The sequence below is a fragment of the Panulirus ornatus genome, chromosome 25 (assembly GCF_036320965.1).
Source record: "Panulirus ornatus isolate Po-2019 chromosome 25, ASM3632096v1, whole genome shotgun sequence".
Lineage (NCBI taxonomy): Eukaryota > Metazoa > Arthropoda > Malacostraca > Decapoda > Palinuridae > Panulirus > Panulirus ornatus.
Genome location: NC_092248.1, coordinates 10,917,640 through 10,939,940, shown reverse-complemented (window position 1 = coordinate 10,939,940; position 22,301 = coordinate 10,917,640). Strand labels below are relative to the sequence as shown.

The 22,301-nt window shown below is 45.5% G+C and overlaps 1 protein-coding gene and 1 long non-coding RNA gene across 5 annotated transcripts in view; one reads left to right on the top strand and one right to left on the bottom strand.

Moving 5' to 3' along the window:
- Nucleotides 1-22,301, top strand: part of LOC139757266 (uncharacterized) — a 191,374-nt gene that overhangs the window by 74,213 nt on the left and 94,860 nt on the right. The window lies entirely within an intron of this gene.
- The window catches only part of LOC139757265 (homeobox protein unc-42-like), an 87,866-nt gene that overhangs the window by 63,094 nt on the left and 2,471 nt on the right, over nucleotides 1-22,301 (bottom strand). For both annotated transcript variants that reach the window (XM_071677599.1, XM_071677598.1), the window contains exons 2-3: nucleotides 7,927-8,054; nucleotides 6,881-6,988 (exon numbers count right to left, since the gene is read on the bottom strand). In XM_071677599.1, the coding sequence (XP_071533700.1) occupies nucleotides 6,881-6,988; nucleotides 7,927-8,054 (236 nt within the window). The remainder of the gene's footprint in view (nucleotides 1-6,880; nucleotides 6,989-7,926; nucleotides 8,055-22,301) is intronic.

Genomic DNA, 22,301 nt, shown 5'->3' with positions numbered 1-22,301 from the left:
TCAGTTTCTTCTTAGTCTATTGGTTTCCTCACATTTCCCCCAACATCACCTCTGTCCCATCAGCGTCTTTCTTTTCCACTCTTTTCCAATTACCTTCTACGTTTTTTATTTACTCGTATTAAGCCAAATCTCTCTCTCTCTCTCTCTCTCTCTCTCTCTCTCTCTCTCTCTCTCTCTCTCTCTCTCTCTCTCTCTCTCTCTCTCTCTCTCTCTCTCTCTCATAGATGGTTGGCAGCTACCGACTTATAAGGGTTCGTTCAGGAGACTGTGCTCCTTTCCGTCCACTGACGATGATATATAACCTAACCTCTCGGGAGGCCGCTTGTCATCCCTGGTGTAACCGTAGGTGTAGAAATCACCTCAGCCAAGTAACGTTCTGGAAGGAATGAGCAGTGGCCTCATTTTCGTACAGACAGCCTGTAGGTGTCTGTATAAATGTGCTGAAACCAGACCCCACCATCCACAGTTAAGCCCTACAGACTACTTCTTATATATATATATATATATATATATATATATATATATATATATATATATGTAGTGTGTGTGTGTGTGTGTGTGTTTGTTAGTTTGTGTTGTTCCTTATTAGTAACTACACTCCCCAGACGTATGCGGGTTACGCTCTCTTGTTCGTGCTTTGGACATCACCTATCTTATACATCACAAACGCTGCTCAAAAAACACTGAACTATTACCCCACTGGTCATATTGCACAGACATACCCACAACGTCACCACACTTTACCCCACTGGTCATATTGCACAGACATACCCACAACTTCACCACACTTTACCCCACTGGTCATATTGCACAGACATACCCACAACGTCACCACACTTTACCCCACTGGTCATATTGCACAGACATACCCACAACGTCACCACACTTTACCCCACTGGTCATATTGCACAGACATACCCACAACGTCACCACACTTTACCCCACTGGTCATATTGCACAGACATACCCACAACGTCACCACACTTTACCCCACTGGTCATATTGCACAGACATACCCACAACGTCACCACACTTTACCCCACTGGTCATATTGCACAGACATACCCACAACGTCACCACACTTTACCCCACTGGTCATATTGCACAGACATACCCACAACGTCACCACACTTTACCCCACTGGTCATATTGCACAGACATACCCACAACGTCACCACACACTTTGACCTATGGTCCCGCTTGATGGACATGGCTGGCTTCCTGAGCGCTGCAGGAGCCTCAAAGAAGGGCTTATTCCTGGAGCAGGAGAGCGAGGTAGAGTATAGGTGTTACCGGACTCCACCTGCCTATTATTACGCTACGATTAGAATATTATCTTAGCCGAGGCTCTATACAGTCTCGTCGAAAAACTTCTCACTCCAAAGAAACCATCGTTTCTCTGCTACTTATTGTAGCGCAGGATTAGAGTTCCAGAATTCCCATAGAGATGCTAGTGTTATATGCTTAGTAAAGGATCATAACAACAAAGAGTGACGTAAATCTTTTACAGATCTTTTGTAAATATTCAAATCTATTCATGTCGGATGGAGGCTTCAGACACCATTGCTTCATTCTTTTTTCAAAATTATGGAGGAAAAAAAATCTTAATATGTGACTATGGAAGAGACAGGGGCTTCACCTGAACAGATTATCCTGCGGGAAAATTACACCAAATTGTAACTCATTTATCATTCCTGATAAGCATCCGGTCTACCATTCTCTCCCGAAAATGTTAAATACAAAAAAAAAAGAAATGACCTTAGATTAGACCATACATACGTTTAGGTAATATCATCGGCGAATGACAATATTGTACATCAGGCGTGTTAACTTGTCGTAATGCTTCAGGAACCTAAGAACATGTACATTGATATTATTGAGGTCACTGGTCTTACATAAATTATATTGACGCATTTTTTTCGCGGAAGGAAAAGAGAAATTCAAATTGGTGGCGAAGGACGCGTGTAAACGACCCTTCCCACACACCCTGGGACTGGCCTTGTGTTGGGGGACTTCTCTATATATAGAATGGCCTTGTGTACGGCATCTTAGCGAGCACCAGTATGTATTGCTGGACAACGTACACATAGATATCCCAGAGGATAGACTGCGTATAGATAGATAACCCAGAAGATAGATTACCACCAGATAGATATCTCGGAGGGTTTAGAGACAAAAAAAGAAGTAAATTGCACGCTACAAAATTATTTATTTCTATAATTCTTGGAGTACTTTTAAAAGCCGAAACTGAATGATCTTACGTATTTCCACACTCACTCTCCCGTGATTAAAACAACTGATTTGAATAGTCAGATGAAACCGGAACATCAAGCCACAAATTATCTGTAGCGTCATTTTTTTTTCTCTCTCTCTCTCTCTTAATCTAAGATAATATGTAGACGATTTTTCGTTTCCTTATGGTGCCAGATGATAGGCGTAGACAGCTATCTCGTTGGCGTCTAATGTGTGATTACTGCCTGTATCCTTACGGAGAGAGAGAGAGAGAGAGAGAGAGAGAGAGAGAGAGAGAGAGAGAGAGAGAGAGTTTTACCCACGCGTGTGACTTGCGAAGGAAATATAGGCTCGTGGTGGATCAGATCCTCTGGCTGTATATGGCAACCGGGCAGCACCTGCGTCAGAGTCGGTGTTGCTGTCTAACGGTCCCTTTGAAAAACGTGGGAGATATAGGACGCTAATTTGTGCCTCGACTGATGAAGATTGAGGACAGCATACGTGCTCGCCTCTGCGTCAATCCTTGACGTTCGCGTCGGCACCGCGTTCGAGTCCGGGGTTTGCCTTGGCGCTGGTTCGGCGTGGAGTTACAAACGCCGGTGTGGTATGGCATCGTATTGGGTTTGGCCGTGGACGTTGACAACGCCGGTGCTGGCGATGAAGTCGACGCTGTCGTGGTCGAAGTTGATCGTAAGATCGACGGATGACGTTGGCGCCGAACTTATTTCAGAACCTCCTGAATCTTCAGACCCCGATACCCCAAAGCCTCCTGAATCTTCGGACCCCGATACCCCAAAGCCTCCTGAATCTTCAGATCCCGATACCCCAAAGCCTCCTGAATCTTCAGATCCCGATACCCCAAAGCCTCCTGAATCTTCAGATCCCGATACCCCAAAGCCTCCTTCACTCCGTCTGTCCTTCTCGAGGTTTTCCCCTCCATCCCCCCCCCCAAAAAAAAAAAAAAAAATTCTCCCTCCATTTCTGACACGTAGATCCTCCTAGACAGTCTCTCTTCGCTCATCCTCTTCATGTGTGTGATACATTTCAACCCACCCGGGCCAGTTCTCTCAATCATACTTCCCTCGCTGCCACACCCTTTCTGTCACACTGTCCTTCCGTGCGCGGCCAACCTGCCTCACACCACATTTTCTGAGGCATCTCGTGTCCAACAAGTCCCCTCTGGCGACCTTGTATTATCGCCTGTGAACGAAAAGGAATACTTTCTCATCGAGGAACTTTTCACTCTAAAGGAGTCCATCATTTCCATGCTTGCTGATTGTAGCGCAACTTTAAAACCACGCAAGCCCCATAACATTAAGCCTGAGGTTGTATGATGACAATGATATACATATGTCAGTAAAGGCTTGACGTGTCACTGCCATATGTTTCCCATTTTGCTTGTGTCGGGACATGTAGATAATTGTGAAGTATTCCTGAAAGTTTCATCACGCCAGGGTACGTCTGTTGCTGGGAAATATATCGCACGCTGACCTCTTGAGTGTGACGAAATTGCCGGCACGTGGAAGGGCCTTACTGCATTTTTCAGGTATACCGTACTCCTCTCATGGCCACCAGGCACCTGTGAGGGCCATCAGGTACCTGTGAGGACCACCAGGCACCTGTAAGGACCACCAGGCACCTGTGAGGACCACCAGGCACCTGTGAGGGCCACCAGGCACCTGTGAGGGCCATCAGGCACCTGTGAGGACCATCAGGCACCTGTGAGGGCCACCAGGCACCTGTGAGGACCACCATGCACCTGTGAGGACCACCAGGCACCTGTGAGGGCCACCAGGCACCTGTGGGACCACCAGGCACCTGTGAGGACCACCAGGCACCTGAGCACCAGGCACCTGTTAGGACCACCAGGCACCTGTGAGGGCCACCAGGCACCTGTGAGGGCCATCAGGCACCTGTGAGGACCACCAGGCACCTGTGAGGGCCACCAGGCACCTGTGAGGACCACCAGGCACCTGTGAGGACCACCAGGCACCTGTGAGGGCCACCAGGCACCTGTGAGGACCACCAGGCACCTGTGAGGACCACCAGGCACCTGTGAGGACCCACCCTCGTATCATCACAGACAACGCCTGTTGTCCTAGCCACGTTAAAAATGCTTCCTGGCTTTTTTTTTTTCTTTTCTTTTCTTTTCTGTTGGTAAGTTTTGTCCCCATTTGAAAGTATAACAACAGCCTGGCAGTAAACTTAATAAGGGAGGCTGGAGGAAAAAGGTGATTTTTAGCGGGCGATGGCACAACACGATTATGATAAGTACGGCCACACTCCAACACGATTATGAAAAGCAGCAGATACCCCGCCGCTTTTTACCCAAGATTTTGTCCCGAGGAGCTGAACACCGTAATGTAATGGAGACTTTGCATATTTTCTTTGCCGCATTAAGATGCCTCGTTCGGGCGGCCCCGGAGAGACACATGCAGAGAGATAAAGAGATAGGTAGAGATAGAGAGAGACAACTTATTTTCTTCTTATTTTAGAAGGAGCATTTTTTTTTTCAGGTGTGTGTGTGTGTGTGTGTGTGTGTGTGTGTGTGTGTGTGTGGAAGAATCATCTTCATTTAAACATTCATGTCTCCCTCATGATATGTAGAATCAACGTCATTTAACTTTCATGTCTCCCTCTTGACCTGTAGTTGAACAGTCATGTCTTCCTCTTGACATGTCATTGAACAATCTTGTCTTCCTCTTGACATGTCGTTGAACGATTGCCTCCCTCTCGAAATGGTGAACAATCAAGTCTCCCTCTTGGTATATCATTTGATCTCCTCATGACCTTTCGTTGAACAGTCATTCCTCCTCATCTTGTCGTTGAACAACAGTACCTTCCTCATAACCCATAACAATCATTACCAGACACCTTCTCGTAGTCCCAGGAGTTGTAGTTATTAGATTATCATAATAGCCCTAAATAGAAGTAATATTGTAAAGATTTTTTTTTTCTTTTTTTTTCCTTCCTAAAATCATCATGGTTGGTGCTGGGATACCTCCCTCTACCCCGTGTTGGTCTCAGGTGTTCCATAATTAGACTCCTTATGTTCCGTTCCAGTGAGGTTCGAACCGTTGACAACAGAATCCAGTGGCGCTCGAGGTATTGTGTTTCGTGTATGGGGACAGAGGTTCAGAAACAGAGCACAAAACTTACATTTGTACATTTCCTGCAGTGGAATCTCTTACAGGGCTTTCCAAGTGCTCAGAATATTGTGTCTGTCATAGATACAGACACACACGTAACTCTTACTTAATCGCGAGGTATCAGATGGTCACACAAAGGGCGCCAGTACTTCAGTGTGGTGGGCCTGACTGCTCACACACATGGATAGAATTCTAGGGTCGTCAGCTTAATGATAACTAGATAACTAGTAACGTTACCGTAACCCGTGACTAACGCCGTGACGCCCTTCATAACTAGCTTCCCTAAAACGCGGAACCATCCCTAAAAATTGTGAGACGTTTCCTTGTTGGTGGACTTCACTCATTATAGGAATCCCTAAATATCCCCTAAAATCTGAGTGACAGAAGACTGCGACCAAATTCCTAAACTGAGTGAAAAAAAAAATCATAAAAAAAATCCCCTAAAATCAGTGTACAAACTCCCTTGCAAATCAGGAAATAACTCTGAAATCCATGGGAAAACCCCCGGATAATCGGCAGCTTGCCCTCTGAAATCCGGGAGGACCTTCCTCGACTCCCAGTGATGGCATGACCATAAACCATGACGATATTTCGTGATCATTCGCCCAACACAATCTACCAAACTGTTGACTTCGTCGTGACCAACTGCCTAAATTCAACCACGAAATTAGTCACACTGAATTTCATAAAAGCCTGACATCATTTCTCGAGTTTATGGGGAAAGATTCTAACGTAATTACGGATTCTTCCTTTGGAGACTTGGTCTGAAAGTTGGACTTGGAGAGATAACGCCCCTCCCATCCTAATGGGTGCTCCCAACTCCCTAATGGGGAGGTATGTGGGCACCAAACCCTTCTAGTGGGGAGGTGGTTAGGGGGTGCGTAATACCCCTTGAATAGGCTGGTAAGAGGTATTTTAGATCTAATGGAGACAGACGTACTTAACCCCTTAATGGTGAGATAGGGGGATCCTAACCCCCTCATAGGCAGACAGGGGGCACTTCCTCTCCAATTATGGATAGTTAGAACTTCACCTTCTTAATGAGTAGTTTTGAAACACCTCACTTCCCCAAAAGAGGAGTTAGATTCTTATAACTTCCCCATAATTAGTAACTAGAGTGCACATAACTTTCAACAAATAAACAGCTAGGTGGCACCTGACCCTAATGGGTAGTTAAGGGGCATCTAGCCCCTCACTGCGTAGCTAGGGGGCATACGTCTTCCCCATATGTGTTACTAGGAGGGCGTATAACTTTCTCCAAATGACAGGAACACACAACTTTCCCATAATGGTTCATTAAGGGCCAATTAACCCCCTGATAGGTCATTAAGGGCTAATCAACCCCCTGACGTGTAACAGAGGGGCAGCTAACACCCAACTGGATCACAAAGGGGAGAGGTAAGCCCCTACTGGGTCACAAAGGGGCAACTAACCCTCCCTAATGGGTCAGTAAGGGGCAGGTAAGGCCCCATAACGGGTGGGCATAGAGTAGGACTTACCTGGATGCGCGCCTCGTTGAGTTTGGTCTTCCTGGCCAGCTCCTCCCGGCAGTAGATGTCTGGGTAGTGGCTCTTGGAGAAAGCCGCCTCAAGCTCCGCCAGCTGTTCCTGTGGCATGCAGAAGGACCCGTCAGTCAAGCGGTAGGAACAGGGAATTGGAGAGAGAGAGAGAGAGAGAGAGAGAGAGAGAGAGAGAGAGAGAGAGAGAGAGAGAGGGGGGGGGGGCTGGACTCGAAGTTCTGTAGGATGTTGAGGGAGTGAGGGGGAGGTGAAGAATGAAGGGGAGTGGAATGAGGAGATGAGGGATTAAAGGGTGATTGTGGACGGAAGATTGAGGGATTCAGGGATGAGTAGGGATTGGAGGAGTGAAGGAAGGTTAAGGGAGGTGAGGACGGAAGTGAGACGATCAGGGATGGGAGAAGTTAGGGCAGGTGGTGAGGGACTGGGGAGTGATTAGGGGGAGGAGAGGAGAGTGGAGGAACAGTGACCTGAGGGTGGGAGGATGATGGGAGTGGAGATAACATAGCTCGTCTGAAATTCTTAATCAAGGCCACTCATTATGGTATATGTATATATATATATATATATATATATATATATATATATATATATATATATATATATATATATATATATATATATATATTTTGCTTTGTCGCTGTCTCCCGCGTTAGCGAGGTAGGGCAAACCATTTCAAAACACCCTCTTCTGCTCTCTCAACCACACTGTTTTTATTACCACACATCTGTCTGTCTATCTATTTATCTATCTATCTATCTACCCATCTATCTATTCATATATATTTTGAGTATTCCTGGTCTGAACATGCAAGAGGGTGAAAGGTGTGTACGGATCCGAGTGAATTTGAGCAATGTGGTATACAGGGGGCGACGTGTTGTCAGTGGACCGAACCAGGGCGTGTGAAGCGGCCTCGGGGAAACCATGGAAAGGTCCATGGGGCCTGGTTTTGGGTAGGGGACCTTTGGTTTCAGTGCTTTGCCATCCCACGCCAGGGCGTGGTGGTGGGCGATGAGCGTGAAACTCACCTGCGTGAAGGTGGTGCGGTGTCTCCTGCGGGCGGGCGTGGGGCAGGTCGTTGGCGTGGGCGTTGGAGAGTGACCCGTGGCACACATGCCCCCCTCACTCTTCACCTTCTTGAAGGCTCCGTCTCCACCTGATGGTGATAACGATGATGATTGTCATCCGTAGGTTGATAACGGAAGCACCAGGGCAAATGATGGCAATAGTGGCCATGAGAAGGATCGTAATGTAATCACTGGAGTGTATATAGTAATTACAGTGCGTGTGAATGTAATTACTGCGTGCGGTTTATTCCAAGTCTTTCTTTAACAAATGACTTCAACTGTTGTTGATGTTTATGGAATAAAATTATATTAAGGCAGCAAGAGATATCAAAATGCCAAATGGGTACAAATTAATATAATAATATTAATAAATGTGCCTGAATGTGATCAAAATAATTATCTATATATATATATATATATATATATATATATATATATATATATATATATATATATATATATATATATATATATATATATATGTTTGTGTGTGTGTGTGTTTGTGTAGTAGAAGATAATGCAGGAATGGTAGTGCCATAAAGTATACAGACAAGGTTCCCAGCATGATAATGTCATTGAGGCGGGAATCTTCAGATAATACAACACTTTCAACCAGTTTTCTATAACAATGAAAAATTTTGTAGGGCTGTTGTCTATGTCGCTTTATCATCCTTTTCGTTTGCAAATTTTCCATCCCAGCATCGTAAATTTATTAAACTCCTCTCACACGTGCTTCTCTTCTGTGTGTACGTATATGTTATGCATCACCACGGAAGGAAAGAAGGGAAATTAAACAGATATATTTGAGGCAGAGGCTTCAACCTTGTCTTATTCAACTAACAACAAGCTACCCGCCTTCCCCGGCTGACCACCCAGTCGGCTTCCCCGGCTGACCACCTACTCGGCTACCCCGGCTGACCACCCACTCGGCTACCCCGGCTGACCATCCCCTTGCCAGTTAAAGATCTCAAAAACCACCTACAACCATCGAGTTATGACAGCGATATCAAAACGTACAAACTAGACGTAAGCTGCTGATGGGTGTTTGAAACAGGTTCATAGTGAAGCCTTGTTGAGATTTAACTGGAGACAATAGAGATGAAATGGGCAGTTTAGAAGGTTTTGTTAAGTCTGGTTTGGTACCATGGCGAGGGTTTCTAGTCATGGTTTTAGCTTTCTTGGTTAGAGAAACAGTCGAATGTGAATGGTAGGCACATGTTGTAAGTTTTATGTAAAGACCTGTGCGTTTATTTGTAAGTCGCATAACTTGTCTGAGCTATCCCTACGTATGGTCTACGACTCGGTGATATATATATATATATATATATATATATATATATATATATATATATATATATATATATATATATATATATATATATACACGATTCAGAGTTGATTTTTGCTCTTGCTCTAGTGGCTGCTTTAAAAGTCTCTCTCTCTCTCTCTCTCTCTCTCTCTCTCTCTCTCTCTCTCTCTCTCTCTCTCTCTCTCTCTCTCTCTCTCTCTCTCTCTCTCTCTCTCTCTCTCTCTCAATTTCATCATGTGGCCTCTCTTGTTATCTAATTCAAAATAAAGTTTCTCGAGGTAGTGATAACACAGATTGCATGGTAGTGATACCATAGATTGCAAAGTAGTGATACCATAGATTGCACAGTAGTTGTACCATAGATTGCATGGTACTGATACCATACATTGCATGGTAGTGATACCATAGATTGCATGGTAGCGGTATCATAGATTGTATGGTAGAGGTATCATAGATTGCATGATAAAACATACCACTTTTCCAAGCTTGGTTCAGATCTCCATGTCTGTCTGTTTTCTTGCGACAAGAAGGGTTTGTAAAGCGTTACGAATATTCGTGTTTATTCATAGATCTATACGCTGTATACATACGTCATTAATACCCTTACGGCCATAAAATGTTGAGTGAGTGGGAGAAACACCCCATCAACCCTCTGTCCTCGGTGCAAAAAAAAAAAAAAAGGAGTAGATCAATGTTCAATTTGTAATCAACCCGCATGTTAAATCCCCTCCCTCAAAAAGGGAGTTAAGGGGATTACAGAGATTTTGTGGTCAGGTTGAGGCCGTGGAGTGTACTCAAGTGGCTGGAAGTACTTGAGTGGTTGGTGTTGCACTCAAGGGATTTGTGTGCTGGTAGTCCGTAAGTGGTTTACTTTGGGTTGTGATTGTGTGTGTGTGTGTGTGTGTGTGTGTGTGTGTGTGTGTGTGTGTGGTGAGGGGTTAGGGATAGAGGGGTGTCATCTGTGCCAATTATTCCATTTTCGTATATTTTAAACGGATTATGTCGCTGGTGTTCCGTTTTCTCCGTTATCTGTTGTACGTCAACTTTTCATGTACGTGTGTTATTTGGTGTGTATGCTACTGAAATGTATAGTGTCTGGGTGCGTATATCATGTATACATGGGTGTTTGTATGTGGGTGTGAACGTCTGTATGTGTGACATGGATATGTATGATATGGTTGTAATGTCCTCAAGTGTATGGATATGTACATATGAATTTATACATGTGTAGTTTGTATATATGTGTATACATGTGTATGTATATATGTATGTAGTGTTCTTGTGTCCATACGAGGTTGCGTTACACATCACTACATATTCGTGAAACTGTTGGTAGATCTCTGTGTTGTGAGACTTCGGGCGTTACATAGCTAATCACCTAACGCTAACGATCAAACCAGCAGCGTGGGGTAGTTGTCATGTATGTGTCCAGATACTCTCGTGGTGAAAAGAGGATACAAATGGTGATAGGGATACAAGTAGGGCTGGTGGTGTAGAGGGCCAAGGGCGGTGGTGTAGAGGGCCAGGGCTGGTGGTATAGAGGGCCAGGGCTGGTGGTGTAGAGGGCCAGGGCTGGTGGAGCAGAGGGCCAGGGACGGTGGTGTAGAGGGCCAGGGACGGTGGTGTAGAGGGCCAAGGGCGGTGGTGTAAAGGGCCAGGGACGGTGGTGTAGAGGGCCAAGGGCAGTGGTGTAGAGGGCCAAGGGCGGTGGTGTAGAGGGCCAGGGCTGGTGGTGTAGAGGGCCAGGGCTGGTGGTGTAGAGGGCCAGGGGCGGTGGTGTAGAGGGCCGTCATCTCACAGGGCCAACATCTGGATCGACCCCCGATGGTTCGTTAGTTCTAATGAGATCACGTGAGGCACGCAGGGAGGGAGGGAGGGAGGGAGGTCTGGCTCGCCTGATGACGCCCACCCTCCCCTCCACACCCCTCCACTCCCTGCCTCCCATCCCTCCACCCCCCACTCCCTGCTTACTTCCTCTGTACCCTCCATCCTCTTCCTCCCTCCACACCCTTTTACCCTGCTTCCCTTCACAACCCTCCATTCCTTCCCTTCCTTCACACGTCTCCACTCCCTCCCACCCTCCACTCCTCACCTTTCTCCTCTAACCTCCATGCTCTGCCTGCCCCCACTCCCTGCATCCCTCCCCTCCACCCCGAGCTCCCTCCCTTCTTCCATTCCACCCTCTACAGCCATACCTCCCATCCCTCCACCCTCCACACCCCTACACTCCCTCCCTTTCCTCCGTACCCACTCCCCTCCCTGCTTCCGTCCCCTCCACCCTCCACAGCTCTCCCTCCCTCCTTCCCTCCCTTCTGGCTACCCTCCTGGGCCGTAATACAATAAAATGCTTCACATTATAATAATTTCCGTATCGTACTCAAAAGAATTCTTTGTGTCTTTACGATTCCCTCGTAGAAGTTCGGTTGTGTTAGCTGGCATAGGATAGCTGGATTACATTAGCTGGCTTAGGATAGCTGAATTACATTAGCTGGCTTAGGATAGCTGGATTACATTAGCTGGCTTAGGATAGCTGGATTATGTTCGCTGGCTTTCGGTAACTGGATAATGTTAGCTGGATTACAGTAGCTGGATTACATTAGCTGGCTTACGGTAGCTAGATTATGTTAGCTGGCCTACGGTAGCTGATTATGTTAGCTGGCCTACGGTAGCTGATTATGTTAGCTGGCTTGGAGGTAATATTTTCCAAGCCAAAGGATCGAAAGTTTTTCAAACAGTTAACAAGAAAGAAAAAATCGCTGTGTTCAGTAATTTGGTATCACTAAATACATGGAATTGAGAATACAAGTTGAAAATTATAAGGTGAAGTTGATAATATAATTTCAATTGATAATTGACGGTGAAACTGATAACTGAAGCTAAAGCTGATAATAGACTTTGAAATTGATAGCAGAAGTTAGAACTGACAACAGAGGTTGAAGCTGATAGTAGAATTTGAAATTAGAAATGAGATTGAAGTTGACAACGGGTGAATTTGATAATAGAATTTGAAAACGATAAAGGAACTTGAAATTGATAACAGGAGTTAAAGCTGATAATAAAATTTGAAATTTACATCAGATAATGAAATTTGTGATAGATTTTGATGCTGAAAATGGGAGTTGAATATGATAACAAAAGCTCAAGGTGATGATACAATTTAAGATTAATAATAGAATTTGAAATTGATAGCAGAAGTTGAAGTCGATGATGGAATTTGAATTTGAAACTGTTAACAGTTTGAAATTGATATTAGTTGGTAATGTAAGTTGAAACTAATGATAGAAGTTGCTATTTTTAACAGAAGCCAAACTGTTAGTGGAATCGTATAGCAGAAATTTGGTAAAGTTGAACCTATGATATACACAGGAATACACGCGTCCCTGCCTGGAGCCAAGCCTTTGGATATGTAATAGAATTTGATTTCTACATAAATGAAGAATTTAGATTCGAGTCATTCCCAGTATTCAGAAGAACATATGAAAGCAAACCTTTGCTTTTGAATGAAAATATACAGAAGGAGTAATTAACCTTAAGAAATGTTTCATTGTTATATCTTGCTATTTCAACAGTAAACAGACGTAGGATAATGTTCAATGATTATGATTACATTTCATTATTTTCTTTTCTCTCTCTCTGTTTCCCTTGAAATGTCATGGGTACGAGCCCAGCAAAGAATATGAAATGCTACTGTGGAAAACTGCCTTTACAGGCGCCAAGGTCAGGTCTGTGAGGAACGTGGAGGAATAACGTTAAATATTTCTGATGCAAGAGATGAGAATATATTATAAACTAATAACACACACACACACACACACACACACACACACACACACACACTCACACACACATACACACACACACACACACACACACACACACACACACACACACACACTTACATATATTTCTACACATGATAACGAGTGGGTGGAGGATATGAAGAGAGACGGGATAAATATGTATGTCATGGGAGAGTCTTAGGCAACAGAGCCAAGGCCACCATGCATAACTTGGAACTCCCCCCCCCCCCCCCCCCCCCGCGCCCTTGTACGCCAAAGTGAATTTCCTCTTCCATGGAAGATGGGGGAGTGGGGGGGCGTGCAGCTGGACATGTCACCTTCTCGCTAAACACATGACAGAAGGGACATAAACCCTTCATTCTAGGGACAGGTCCCTCCTTCTTCCTCAGCCTGACCTACATTGTTATTTTTACACACACACACACACACACACACACACACGTTAGGATGTACACCACGCGCGGTGTGACTTGTCCGTCCAAACTTTCTCTCTCTCTCTCTCTCTCTCTCTCTCTCTCTCTCTCTCTCTCTCTCTCTCTCTCTCTCTCTCTCTCTCTGACCACAAACATTCAGCAAATCTCTACAGTATGCTTAGCCACCCAGTTTTCTGCGACAGCACTACACGACATGCTCCTCCCTCCCACCTTTAGCCACTTCGTAACCATCCACCAACCTCTACATGGAAATGATAAGCTCACCCCAAACCTCACACATCTACAGTCCATACCCTCGTAGTCCTCCTCCACACCCCTGGCAAACACCTCGCTGACAGAACACATTCACACACCGTAACGACTCAACGAACACTAGACACTGTCCTCAGGCTCCACTCTGTATTGTATGATGTCATTCATGTCTGTATATCCAGATGCCCCGTATACCCTCATCACGTTACGCTCTATCACAGCAACATATGTAATTTCTCTCCCATGTCACCGTCTTATTAGTAAGCATATATCAGGGTCAGAGCTCAGTTCCCTTGTAATGTACAGCGTAAATGAGGTTCTTTCATAAGTTTTTGTTCAGTCAGTGTGTGAAATATTTTGGTTCTTATGTAGATAGTGTAATCAAAGGTCGTCGGTCTGATGACGTATATACCGTGTCTCTAACCCCTCGAACACAATGATACGACCCTTGAACACGGCGGTACGACCCTTGAGAACAACGATACGACCCTTGAGCACGGCGGTACGACCCTTGAGAACAACGATACTACCCTTGAGCAAGGCGGTACGACCCCTGAACACAGCGGCACGAGCCTTGGACATGTTGGATTAATCTTAAGGATCTGGTCAGAGGCCAGACCATCAAACCCAAGGGTCGTACCGTTGTGCTCAATGAGCTGTGAAGGAAGGTAGCCAGCAGGCCTGTTGTTTTGAGCAATTCCTTGACGCTGACAGAGCTCCATGCAAAGTTTTGCTTCAGAAATTTTGACCTAGATTACGACAGGTCCCCCACTAGACAATTCCCAGTGTTGAGAGCAGTGCCTTCTGTGACAAAATGCCCGTTGGACAATAATTCAGTGGTATCAGAAATGCCCTGAGGCATGTTGTGATGTGGAACATCCTCACCCCAGCCCCTGTTATGTTGTAACACTACGGGTGGTGTCACGTGGGTCTGCAAGAGCGATGGTGAAGTGTGCCACTGGGACCTCTCCCACAACCTGGTCCCTCTCACATCTAGGACTTCTCCCATAACCTAGACCCCTTCCATATCCAGGACCCTCTCCCACAATCAGGGCCCTCCCATGTACAGGACCCTCCCACATCTACGAACGTTAGTGTGGGCTCCCCACGCACCTCCCCTCCCTCTCCCACTTTAAGACCTTCGTTGGGTTGCAGGGACGATCCTGCAGGACGGATTGTGTGGGCCGTGCTGGCCAAGGCTCTTACTTCCCCCGTGAGCGACGCTGCTGGAAAAATCCGTTGTGTAGGACCCGTCAGGAGCCGTAGTGGCCGTGCGTGCCGTCGCTGAGAGCCGCCTGAGGTAGGCTTGCAGGAGTAGTCGCCGAGGCGTGTCATAGGTCACCGGCCCGCCCCGCGGTGCCGACGGACGTCGCCGCCACCTGCCGCTCAATTCGCGGACCGTCTGGCGCGAGGGAGTTAATACGCGGTAATCCGGGATGAGTCCGATTATCGTGCGGTGGGCGGAGGCGGTGGGTGATAATCCGTGGTAAGTGGGTCGCGTCGCCGCCCGCGACACGGCTAATGCTGCCATGTTTGTGTTGACGACCTGGCCACCGCCACGCGTCCCGTCCGACCCCTCGGGCTCCCGGCCCAGCCCTGCCCTGCCCCAGGGTGGTGGTGAGGGCTGCTCGAGACCCCAGGGTCCCTGCCCTGCCATGCCCTGCCCCAGAGTGGTGGTGAGGGCCGTTCGAGACCCCAGGGTCCCTGCTCCAGGGTGAGGGACCCACCCTGCCGTCGGGGTGTCGCTGCTTTACATGTTGATGATGTTGCAGTTGATTGCCTGATGTCATAGCATCAGTTGTTGGTGGTTTTCCTTGCTCGTGCTGAAGCCCCCGGGGTGCGGAGGGCTGCTGTTGAGGGTGTCGCTCGTGTTGATGCAGTGCTGCTGCTGCTGCTGCTGCTGCTGCTGCTGTTCCCTCTCCTGCTGGTGGTGGTGGTGAGTGGTGCAGCTGGCCTCGTGTCGGGTCACGCCACAAACAGCCCCCGCCGGGCAGGTCCTTCATTGATTTGCAGTGGGAGGGTGGTTGGGTGGGGTGGGGGATGAGGGTGGGGGTTCCCACACACTTACCCCCCACACCCCCACAGTGTTGTGTTATTCTTAACCCACTACCACACCCCACCCCTGAACAACCAACCCCACCCCCCCAACACTCACCCTAGCCAGCAGCACCTCAACCATAGCAGCTCATGTCGTACTGGAGTGAGCCCAAGATGAGGATTTCAGGCAATATTGGTGTACCTCCTTTCGTTAATGAGTTTGTGAGGTCGTTTGTTAAATGAGTCAGAAACATTCATTGTCTTCATCCATGTAGTTAGCTGAATAACGCACTATAGGCTTTTATTATTATTATTATTATTATTATTATTATTATTATTATTATTATTATTATTGTTGTTAAGTTATGGCCTCAGCGAAAGGTGAATCAAGATGATTTTTATCAACATTACATTAAGATGTATTGTAGCGAAAATGCTAGAAATAAACAGAATAGCATGTTTAGTCGTTGGCGGACAATCCATTCTTCCTTCATCAATTCTTTGAACGATCCTAAATTCCTTGTAGTTCCCGGAACGTTCAAAGAAAAATTGATTACGAAAGAATGGATTGTCCTGTAATGAATAAACATATGTTCTAACTTTATTTCTGGCATTTCTCTTCATTACGAGGCCTTGACCTGCCATTGTTTTAATGAGTCGTTAATTATTATTATTGTTATCATTATTATTGTTATTATCTTTGTTATAATCATATATATATATATATATATATATATATATATATATATATATATATATATATATATATATTTTTTTTTTTTTTTTTCTTTTTTTAAATATATATATATATATATATATATATATATATATATATATATATATATATATATATATATATATATATATATATATATGTATATATATATATATATATATATATATATATATATATATATATATATATATATATATATATATATATATATATATATATATATATTCCGATTCAATGCACTTACCTTAGTAGGTTTCTCCCAGCGCATTCAACAGTGAAAGCTCAACCCAACACACCCCAGTACACACACTCCAGCACACACTCGAACGCACACTGCCACACTCATGTGAACGCACTTAACGCCTACAGGCGGCTTGTAGGGTCCGTGACTACATATAATGATCGTGTCTGGAAAAGCTGTTTGGGGGAGACAGCAGTGGTGCTGCAGCTGGGGAACAGAGGTGGTGGTGCTGCAGCTGGAAGAACAGAGGTGGTGGTGCAGCAGCTGGAGGAACAGAGGTGGTGGTGCAGCAGCTGGAGGAACAGAGGTGGTGGTGCAGCAGCTGGAGGAACGGAGGTGGTGGTGCAGCAGCTGGAGGAACAGAGGTGGTGGTGCAGCAGCTGGAGGAACTGAGGTGGTGGTCCAGCAGCTGGAGGAAATGAGGTGGTGGTGCAGCAGCTGGGGAACAGAGGTGGTGGTGCAGCAGCTGGGGAACAGAGGTGGTGGTGCAGCAGCTGGAGGAACAGAGGTGGTGGTGCAGCAGCTGGGGAACAGATGTGGTGGTGCAGCAGCTGGGGAACAGAGGTGGTGGTCCAGCAGCTGGGGAACAGAGGTGGTGGTGCAGCAGCTGGAGGAACGGAGGTGGTGGTGCAGCAGCTGGAGGAACTGAGGTGGTGGTCCAGCAGCTGGAGGAAATGAGGTGGTGGTGCAGCAGCTGGAGGAACTGAGGTGGTGGTGCAGCAGCTGGAGGAACTGAGGTGGTGGTGCAGCAGCTGGGGAACAGAGGTGGTGGTGCAGCAGCTGGAGGAACTGAGGTGGTGGTGCAGCAGCTGGAGGAACTGAGGTGGTGGTGCAGCAGCTGGAGGAACTGAGGTGGTGGTGCAGCAGCTGGAGGAACTGAGGTGGTGGTGCAGCAGCTGGAGGAAAGTAGTGGTGGTGCAGCAACGAGAGAACAGCAGTGGTAGCGGCGGTACAGACACTGGAGAGGAATACAGTGCTCACTTCATTTACGAACGAAGGAAGTTCTGTTTTACAATTGATGAAAGAAGTCTCGCGGGTGTTTAGACTCCACCCAGTCACCTGGCACTGTCTGGCTCCTTGGTGGGGGAAAAAAAAAAAAGAAGCGCGATTTTTGAACTGCTTTTGCCTAACGGAAATCAGTCGTTCGACAGAAAACGGGCGCAAAAAACCTAACCTAGGTAAGGTTATGGTTTCTCAGAGGTTCGCCACGCTGAAACCACGTGAAACCCGAGGTAGGCGAGGTTTCTACCGAAGCTTCATGATATCTAAGAGGAATGCTCAGCTTGACTCGAATATCCCATGGCTTATTAAACCCCTTTGAGCACGACGGCACAACCCTTGAACAAGACTGCACGACCCTTGAACACGTTGTTACGACCCTTGAACACGACGTTACGACCGTTGAGCCAGTGGGTTCATGACACAGTCAGTGAGGTCACGATACAGACATTGAGGTCATTACACGTACAGTGGGGTTATGGCACAGTCATTGAGGTCGCGACCTAGAAATGGAGGTCAAGATACAGCCAATGAGTTTTGGCCACAGTCAGTGTGGTGATGACACAGTCAGTGAGGTCAGTGGACAGCCAGAAGGGTCAGGACACAGCCAGTGGAGTCAAGACACAGCCAGTGGGATCAGGACACGTCGTGTAGTGTCGGGACACAGCCAGTGGGATCAGAACACAGCCAGTGGGGTCAGGACACATCGTGTGGTGTCGGGACACAGCCAGTGTGATCAGAACACAGCCAGTGGGGTCAGGACGTAGCCACTGTAGGGCACCAACGATCGAGATTTAAACTTGCTATAGTAAAATGGCATTCTTCAGTCCCGGGGATCATTACGGATATTCTTTAATATTTTCTGGACTGTTGAAGATTTTGTAGTCTATTTGATATATTTATTAGTATAATAGATTTACACGTCATTTCTAATTGGTGGCATATGACATTCTTACATAAACTGAAAGCCAAAGATTGAATTAATCATTAAGAAATAACCCTCCTCCCCTCCTCCTCCTCGCATATATAGCGCCATAAGATCTTTCCTTCGACAATATCATATGACTTCTCCAGATTTATAGATGCTTCTTGAATTCGTCAAGTCAGATCTCTGATCTACGCATCCTCTATCTCTCTTACGTGTCTTACACTTAATGAAGGTGCGTGTGGTCTTAGAATTTCCTTCAACACCTGAAGATGGTGTTGAAATCGTTTTCGGTTGGTACGTGACTCTGGGCAATTGGTAGCCCTCAAGCCCAAATAACCAACCTACCCATCCTCCTCTCCTGAAGCCACTACTGCTCACTCAAGTTAGATCTCCTGTACTTGCCACCCCACCTTCTCGGTTCCTTCTCGCCCATACACCTTACCAGGTATAGTCCAACAGACTTAGGGACTTAGGCCTATACCTCTAGTAATTCGAGCTGTCACTTTTGTCCCTTGGAGGAGTCTTTGGGGGCTTGGCTGTGGATGGTAGGCTCTGGTTTCGGTACATTACACATGACAGGTAGGGAGTGGAGGTGTGCAAATGAAGCCATTGTTCGTTTGTTCCCGACGTTACCTCGCTAAGGCGGGAGAAGAAATTAGGTTTGGAAGAAAAAAAAAAAAGGGACTCTTTTAGACCGTGTGAACTAGTTGTTGTAACATCATAATGAGGACTAGATGTACGCAGTTATCCAAGACCCTCGTGACGAAGTACACGACGCAAGACCTTCGTGATGCAGTACAGGAAGCAAGACCCTCGTGACGCAGTATAGGACTCAAGACCACTGTTACACAGCACACGAAGCAAGGCCCTAGTCTCGCAATTCAGAACGCAAGACCTCCGTGGCACAGAACGGTACACTACAGAGTATTTGAAACAGTTGAAATCTTGAAGACTTACTGTACAGACCTATGTGGGGAAACACGTATACATGATTTCCTCTGCAAATTCTGAAGGATCAAGTGGACGTGGCCAGTTCTCGTGCCTTCTGTATTACTCGATCTTTAAAACGTCTATACATTTCACAAGTGATTGGGCTTGATCAGAGAAAATAGAGCCATTATTTTAGATAAGTTTGCTTATAATCTTTGTTGATTTATACACGTGCGATGAAAGGAAACACAAGTATGTGAACGGAATGGTAAACCCACCGTTTTAGCCAGTTGATGCAGTGAACAAAATCGCTCGGAACAGAGGAAAAAAGCCTTGCCCTGAATTAATATTTAGCGTAACATAACGCCGAAAAAAGAAACAGTAAAACAGTTGACGTAGGCGAAGCGCAAGGCGGGGCGGGTCATCTGTCGCAGGTCCCGCGCACAGCGGCCGCCATTGTCCAAACCCACTCCAACAGATTGTGCTTTGATGGACCCCTCGCACCTCAACAGAGCCACCACGCTGCACTGTATTCCTCCAGAACATCGTGCTTTAAAGACGCTCTTACGTGCAGGTGGAGGGATAAGGTATATGTTGCCCAGATGAGTTAGATGAAGATGAGAAGGACGGAGGTGTGAGCTGGTGGTGTCCATCTTGGCGGTGGTGCGCGCGCGTAAATTCCGGTAGGCTGGCCATTGTATCGCCTTGTTCGACAAGGCTGCCCTGCCCAATAATTGACCGCGTCCGATCGTGTTAAACCGCACTCTCATCATTACCCTCATCATTGAATAGAATTAAATTCTTCTTTCTAATGAAGTCGGAATTGAATTCCGTCTATTTTTGTGCATTATAGGGAGACGAAAGAAACTCTAGATGGCGAAAATGTCCGAGTTATTGGTAGTCGTGTTTTTGCGGTCAGGTGGGTATGAAGGGACCCTGACACGGGCAGGGCGGGCGTCACGGGATACTAGACACTGGGCACGCACTCAATAGAGCAGAAAATTGCGGAAAAAATTGCATTAGCCGAGCGAGGACTTGTCATACTGTTTTTGTCACTTTGGGCGAGAAGCCGTTAAATAAATGTGTCCGAAAAGTCATTGAAAAATTATGATCATTTTGTTGTAGTTTCCTAACGCGACCTCTTTTAATTCCAGTTGCTCACACGGCGTAGTAGCAAATACGTCAAAGAAAACATTATTCATCCCCCCATCAATGATGGAAAATCCTTTGAGAGTTGGACCACCGAGCGTGTTTAGCGTGTTTCCGACGCTGCCATTTGATTTTTGCCGGATATCTTCCATTGATAAGGAACAATGATGTTTTCCTGTAGCGACGGCCCGCGATAACGACACGATTGGGTAATTTGTGTTCTGTTGTGCTAATAAAGTAATTGGGAAACCCCGCTGACACTGTGGTGCGCGCGTGTCAACTGTTATTTACCCAAGTTGGAAGACCTGAGTAATACACTGTATCACTATCATATACATCAGGTGAAGTTCGCTGCACTCATGTTAATGTACAATGATAAAGGGCACGTACCCATAGCATATGTTATTTCTATAAATCATTTAGAAAGTTAATAGATTATAGCTATACTGATAGAAATGTGTATCTTGCTCTCATCTATGGAATTAAGGAAGCACATGATTTTGTACTCTTATATTTTTTCATTAATAATGTTTAATACGGACTGACTCAATGACCTTGAGCAATTGATAGCCATTAAATTTGATTATACATAAATAGTTTTACAAATGATAAAAAAATTATTATCATTGCTATTATTATTATTATTATTATTATTATTATTATTATTATTCAGGATCATATCCTGTCTACTGTTCGTTAAGTAGATATTAGATGTAACCTGGTTATATTCGTTCCCATAGATAAGCGGATCAGCAATGATTTATCGCAACTTTGATATCAAAAACCAAATCTAGTCTGGCTAAACCGTTTATTATTAAAGATAAAAGGTTTACTTCTGTGAAACCAATGATCCATATTAGTTATTCAATGTTTGTTTTGGTGAAAGAGCTAATGCTTTTAATTATTACTGATTACTGTTAATGGCTGTAAGGAGTACTTTGAAGAAACGGAGATTTTCATTAATTCTAAGGTTGATTTTAGTGAGTTTGTTAATAGATTTTTAAATGTTATTTCAGAGACTTGATTATCATCAAATGTCAGTGGTTACTGTTGATATAATAGCTCTGTTTATTGATTATCCATAGTTGATTTTAGTGAAATATTTTATTAGATGATTAAAGGTTATTTTAGGAAGAACCGATTATAGAAATATATGTAAAACTGATTTAAGTAAAAACAATTATTGTTGAATTGCTGAGAAGCTGCAGATGTTGGATATCTTATTATTGAAGAGTATCAAAGCAAAGGTTTGGATTCTTTGCACTGATTTCAACAAGCTGACTTGATTCGTCTTACGCCGTGCGATATGTTCAATCACATGGCTGGCAGCGGGCCGATGTGCGGCCGACCGAGCACCGCGGTGCCGGGCGGGAATCGTCGCTGTTTTCCGGAAATTCTCGTAAGATACAGATTGCCCCGAGGGTGTTTACCACGTCAGACCAAGACACTTTTGAGGTTTATAAGGAAGTAGATCTCATATGAAAAATAAAGTCTTCAGCGTAGGGTACATCTGAGGGTTTC